Raw genomic sequence first — 6613 nt, 5'->3', positions numbered from 1 at the left:
AGCTGCTCCTCCAGGGGCTTCTAAGGGTCTACATCACACTTAACTCCAATTCCCAGTGAGACAAAAGCCTCTGCCATAAACACAATTAGCAAGGAGTTTCTGGAAACATTTCCTCAGGATGCAGAAAGGAGAAGGAGTATTGTGCATACCCCTTTGCGTCTCAAAATAACCTCAAGTGGGCCTTTTTCAACCTGTGGGTCTTTTTCCTTTCACAGGCCATTTGCCGGCGCAGCCATGGTGTTTGTAACTAATTTCAGCAGCGAGGGAGGGGTATTCACCGAGTCAGGTGCCATTTTGAAAACTGCTCCTCTCTACCTAAATCTCCCCTATTTCCGGATGTAATTCAGAAGTGCACTTCGAAAATGTCTTGTTCCAGAAAGGCTCCTTCAAAATAGAGAGTTCGATTTTGAAATTTAACCTTCAGATTTTAGAGATAATGGGCTTGCAGTCTTTGGTATTCAGCACGGGCCTCCTTAGCAATCATTTGTATAATTTAGGAGAATAAGGAACAGAAAAGTAAAAGAACTTCCTCATTGTCAGGCAGAAATAGCAGAGCTTGAATTTGACTTTTTTTCTAAAGAGAAGGCGTTGTACTCTATAAACTCCAGACAAATTATCCTCCACCCAGCAAGTATTACGTCTGTTTGATTTGGGTGGTCACAAAAATTATAGCGATGAAAAAAATATGGATGTTACAGTGATGAAACTTTTTTTCTTTAATCACGTAAGGGTGCTTTACCTCCCCCCCAAGTCTAGGAGAAGGCAAGCGAGGAGACAAAGAGGGCCGGGGTGGGGCGCAAGCCCTCCACTGGCCTGAAAGCTGAGTCACAGGCATCTACCCCTGCAGTGGGTGAGGCCCTCCTGCGAGGCACAGCGCACCCTTGCTCGGGGATGTCTGCATCAGACAAAGCCAGCTTCGCAGTAAAGGAATGCCTGTCCCCCTAGGTCCTGCCCAGGCCCTTAGTTATCACGCTCTGGTCCCCAAGAGCAGGTTTTCGCGGCGGTTGCAAAAATCCATTATGATGATGTAGATATAAAAGGGGGAAAATGCATTATGAAGGAAATGTCGGAAGGTGGGCTTTTGCTCGTTTTATTTTCCCCCCCTCGTTGTGGTGAGGGTGCATTGGTGGACGCGGGGTGGGGGTGGGGGGCGCAAACGCCAGGTAGGCCCCCGGACGCCGTTCCGGAGCCGCGGCGCGAAGGAGTTAAGCGGGCCCGCGGGTGACATCACCTCATTTACATAGGAGCGCCCATATAGCGGCGCCCGCCGCGCCCCGCCCGGCACTCGGCGGCGGCTACTTCGCAGACCCGTCTCCACTCGCTCGCGCGCCTCGCTCCGGTGAGCCCCAGGGCCCCTGCCCCCTGCCCTCTGGTCCCCTCCCCGCACGGCGCCCGCCTTCGCCCTTTCGGCGCCCGCAACCCTATTAAGGCATCCCTAAAGCCGAGCCCAAGTGGTCCTCCCGGGAAAGGCTGCCTTGGGATGCTAAACCCTTCCAGATGCTGGGTAACGGGGTCGGGAACTTCGTGATTTAAAAAAAAATACTGGGGCCTTTTGCTATGTAGCTTCAAGGGAACATTTTTTTCTTTCTTTCCACCCGAAAGGCATTCTACATTGCCTCTTAGGCGGTGATTAATCAGGAACAGAAAGATCCTTTGTTCCAACTCACACCCACCCAAGCCCGGAGCTGCGACAATTACATTTTTTCCTCCAGCTTCTGATGGCTTTGTGGGCTGCATCTGTCTAGGTTTCAGGTGGCTGGGCTATACCGTGAGGTTAAAAAAACACACCCTTCTTGCAGGGAATGTGTGTAGAGGCTGCCGAATTGCCCCTAAATGCAGATTGGGGTTGATTTATGGGGTGTGGGGGCAGCTTTGTGTGCGGCTGGCGGCATTGTTGAGCGCGAGTGAGGAAGCGGATAGGGCGGTGGTCGGAGGCGCCCGGCAGCAGCTGCCGCCTTTGTGAGAAAGAAGAAAGCAGGAGGGGCCCGCGTTTTGCGGGGAGAGACCACGTATAGAAAAGGGAAACGCTGTGTGCAACCTTGGCTTCGCTTTAAGAAGTTTCACTCGATTCTCTCCCTTAAACTGGAAAGGGCTTCACTATTCTCTACTCCTTCTAGCCAGATTTTACTGTTGAAACGCTGTAGTTAACCCACAGTGGTCAATTGCATTTGTTCCAAACGATTCGGGCCTGCTAATGAGCGATCTTCCAGTTTGGTCCTCCGCGTTTTGAAATATTGAAGGGACGGGGGTGTCTTTTTTTTCCTGCAGAAAGAGGAAGATCTTTAGCCCCAAATGAAAGCGGAAGGAGGCAGAGTCGGGTTTCAGGCAGGAAATGCGAGGGGGAGATACACATTTCTGAGCCCGGAGAGACGAGAGTGGGTGGCTCGCTCTCAGCCTCGCTCTTGGCTTTGTACTTACAGCTTCCTCTGCAACCATGTCTGACAAACCCGATATGGCTGAGATTGAGAAATTCGATAAGTCCAAATTGAAGAAGACAGAAACGCAAGAGAAAAATCCACTGCCTTCAAAAGAAAGTAAGTCTCCCCCGCCCCCACACTTCTCGAGAACATGCTGGGCGGGAGTGGCGGGGTGGGTGGGAGAGGATGGGAGGGGCTGGGAGGAGAATTGAGGGGGGCGAGGAGTGTGGGGGAGGAGCCGACAGTTTTATGATGAATGCGGCCTGGAAAGGTTAATTAAAAATTTTTTGCAGCCAGCAAACACAGGGCTTTAATAATTTAATAATGGATGTTTAATATACCATATTAATATGCAAATTCTTTTATGTGTTAAAATGTTCTATTATAAATATTTCATGATGGAATGCCTATTGATACTTGTAGAATTTTCACGATATGGAGAGATTGTAAACGAAAATACTATAATGTTATACTAGGCTATACTGAATCCGCATAAGCAGCCTCCTCCATGTTTTTTCTTTTTGTCTTTTTCTTTCCGGTCACAGCGATTGAACAGGAGAAGCAAGCAGGCGAATCGTAATGAGGCGTGCGCCGCCAATATGCACTGTACATTCCACAAGCATTGCCTTCTTATTTTACTTCTTTTAGCTGTTTAACTTTGTAAGATGCAAAGAGGTTGGATCAAGTTTAAATGACTGTGCTGCCCCTTTTCACATCAAAGAAGCGAGAACTACTGACAACGAAGGCCGCGCCTGCCTCTCCCATCTGCCTGTCTGGCTGGCAGGGAAGGAAAAGAACTTGCATGTTGGTGAAGGAAGAAGCTAGGGGGACGACAGTGAAATCTAGAGTAAAACCAAGCTGGTCCAAGGTGTCCTGCAGGCTGTAAAATGCAGTTTAATCAGAGTGCCATTTTTTTGTTCAAATGATTTTAATTATTGGAATGCACAATTTTTTTAATATGCAAATAAAATGTTTTAAAACCTGGCTGGTGTCACTGTTTGTGTCTGGAAGGAGCCAGCGGCTTGCTTGAAGATGAAACCTTTGCAAAAGGGCCTGCCTCTTGGTTTCACTGGGGAGCAACAGATGCCCAGCATCTGGTAATTTAAGTAAATTTTCGAAGACATAGAAAGGGGTTTCATCCAGGTATGTTAAATAGCTTGTCTATACTAGGTAATTGCGAGATCATTTTCTTAGGCTGATTGAATTCCTAGTAGGAGTTGTATAGAAAACTGGATAAAAATATATTCGCAGTTCTTAACTTTTATAGCATTTGCTAAGCCAACATTAAGTTTATTGCGTCCTATCGAGAAAATGAAGGTAGTGATAATTCACAGAACGATGTTTGTCTCAGGTGTCAAACTGAACTTGGTTACTTAGCAAATGACCAGCAGTGACACAAATAGAATTTAAAAAATTTTGTCAAATAAGGAAAAATTACATTTTTAACAGCTGTTCTATAAAAAAATTCAAGACGTTCTTCCTTGTCTAATGGCTGGTTCCAATCAGAATTCAATATTTAAAATTGCTTTTATAAAAAAAGTGCATTTATGATTGATGATAAATCACTTAAAATTATTGAATGCTCTTAATCTGAAGAAGGAAAAAATCCTCGGATTTAAAGGACACTAGCAGGACAAGGATACAATTCGTGCTCGGTTAAAATCCAGTAGGATTTAGTTGGCTCATCTCCAGGGCTTGGCTGTCTTGAGCCCTTGCTAACTTCTCAATCATTTGAAGTACCTATTTTAACTGCTGCGTAAAGGCCAAGCCATTGTTTTGGGGCATTTAATGTGCAGAAAGGGAAATAAGGCATCAGTTTTTTAAGGTAAAGGATGTCTTAACAAAAGTCCTTAATGGATTCCTCCATTCTGTAAGGAAGGGTGCCAGTATTTTTTCAAAAATGAGTCAATTTTATTAAGTGGAAACATTTAAGAATGGTGGTTCACCCAGTATCTCAGCAAAGCTAAGATTTACAAAATGAAAATGTCCAAGATGTTAAACTTTTTTTCCCCAAAACTGCCTTGTGAAATTATGCTTTTTAAAGGAGAGGGAGTGGAGTGCAAATTGTTGATCATTATTAAACCGGTTGATTTCATTTCCTTTGCTCAACACTTATTTTGAGAAATGCACAGGAAGCCATTTACCTGTGGTTTACACAATCAGCTGGCCCATCAGCTAGAAGCCAGTATGTGCATTGCGAGGGAAGGGGTGTGTACTGGTGGCTGCGAAACCCGAAGTGCCACAGCCTGCTCAATCGAGAAAAGACCAGAGCGGTGAGCACAAAGGTCTGGGAGCCTTCTCAAGATGGAGCCTCCAGCCCTGCATTTTCTTTTCCTGCCTGTAAGGAAGGGTGTGGGCAAAATGAAAATGCCCAAGGTACAAAGATAAACCAAGCACACAGGAGGTTTAGGTTTTTGCTGTGTGCATTTTTCAAACTGCCAAGATGAAATCAGATTTTAAGAAATTAATACAACTCCAGTGTTCCTCCATTTAAAATTAAAAATGAGCATTAAGGGGAAAGAGATGATTCATGAAATCAAGTGATGGCAGAGAAGATCTTTCTCTTGGGAGGACAAAGAATGTAGCGAAAAAGAAAAGTAAAATACAAAATTTGGTAATGATTGAATTTTGGCTGCTTGGTGTGTGGGATGGGGAAATTAAGAAGCTTCTGTACAGATCACACTGTACACTTAGGTGCTGCACATGGGGATGGAGGTGGTGGGAGAGGCTACACATTTTCTTTGATGGGGAAAGAGAATTCTTTTTTCTTCCCAAGAGAATCTTCCCAGAAGGGCTGGGGGTATTTATGAATCAGTATGGGAATTTATATTGCTATTTAGAAGCTTGGAGTGGACAGGATTTTTCACAGACACGGAGGAGACCTGAGGTTACCATTAGAATGAGGGATCCTTCCAATTGAAGGTGACCCTAGCACTACATCTCTGACACCCCCACCCCCTAGCCCCCAGGAGGAAGCAGGCCAAGGGAGCTTACGTACAAGCTGAAGGTCACACAGTCCTGTGTGGGACTTCTGCAAATTTTGAATTGATCAGGACGAATAAAGCAAAAATAGAGGAAGTAAAAAGAGGCTCGCCAAAGGACTCTTGGGGCAGAGTCTTATTCATTTCTAAATCTCACAAATTCCTCTACCTGCGAAGATTGAGTGTGTATGTGGGGTGGGGCCGGGGGGAGGCAGGAAAAGTCTTAACAGACATGGAGCCTCTTCCCTGTACAGGGCCTCTTCAGTCCCCGCTAATCCTTGCATCCTCCCCACACCCTTGTGAGTTAGATATCATCTTTTTTAAATGCACCAGGAAGGTCTATTTATTTCCCTAAAAAAGCATCTAACTCCCCAAGACACAAAAATAAAATAATTTTCTGTTCTTTCTAAACAGATGGGGCCAATTTCGTGCTTACTAGAAAGAAGTGTGCGTTTTGGAAACAACATTACGGCCAAAAAATAAAAATAAAAAATCTTGAGCCCTTCTTAGTTAAAGAATGTAAATTGGAAACATGGTTTCCTAATGTCGAAAGCACTTAACGCTTGATTTCCCTAGTGGCCTTCACTGGCCTATGGAGAGGATAAGAAAAAGACCCTCCCCAGTACCCCCTCCCTAAATATCTTACTTTTAAGAGTGGCTTACACTGCAGTCTAAGAGAATTAAACACACAAATTTGAAGTTCAACTCTATTTTATTTGCATGTAATGAGAAGGGACTAAATTACAAATTTAAGACACAGATGGCAATGAAGTAAGCTAAGAAGAAAATACGTTTCTAAGACCTATGTATCCAGCTTCTTTTTTCCTTGGATACTTGTATAGCCTTTTATCTCTCTAGTTACACAGTCATGTTAGTATCGTCCCCACTTGGCGTCTGAGACTTTGTGGGCAGGGTCTGTGCACTCTACGTTCGTATTCATGTGTTCTTCCTTCCATGTCCAATCGTGCCTCACATAGTAATGGACACATAGTAGGGCTTGCATAAACACCTTTTCCCTCTTAATTGACGGAGACTTCATTTAACATGCTTGTTTTGGGGTATCGTTGAATACGTGAATGTCATGCTAGATAGCACAATTTTTAATGTATTTTTACAAGTAATTTTAAGACCTGTGAATGCTAATTTGCCACTGTCCTTGGTTGTGTTGACTTTGAACCAATGCTTAGAGCCAACTGCATGTTATCAGGCTAGAGC

The 6613-nt window shown here is 44.5% G+C and overlaps 1 protein-coding gene across 1 annotated transcript; it reads left to right on the top strand.

The window, feature by feature from the left end:
- Positions 1-1221: 1221 nt before the first annotated feature.
- On the top strand, positions 1222-3402 carry TMSB4X (thymosin beta 4 X-linked). Its single transcript, XM_004435116.3, has 3 exons — positions 1222-1339; positions 2421-2534; positions 2963-3402. Exons 2-3 carry the CDS (start codon positions 2435-2437, stop codon positions 2995-2997), a joined length of 135 nt encoding a protein of 44 aa, XP_004435173.1. The 5' UTR covers positions 1222-1339; positions 2421-2434; the 3' UTR covers positions 2998-3402.
- Positions 3403-6613: the final 3211 nt, after the last annotated feature.

This window comes from Ceratotherium simum, chromosome X, assembly GCF_057802395.1.
Source record: "Ceratotherium simum simum isolate JZ-2026a chromosome X, ASM5780239v1, whole genome shotgun sequence".
NCBI classification, from domain to species: domain Eukaryota; kingdom Metazoa; phylum Chordata; class Mammalia; order Perissodactyla; family Rhinocerotidae; genus Ceratotherium; species Ceratotherium simum.
Note: the sequence above shows the minus strand (reverse complement) of the source record. Positions and strands in the feature narration are given on the sequence as shown.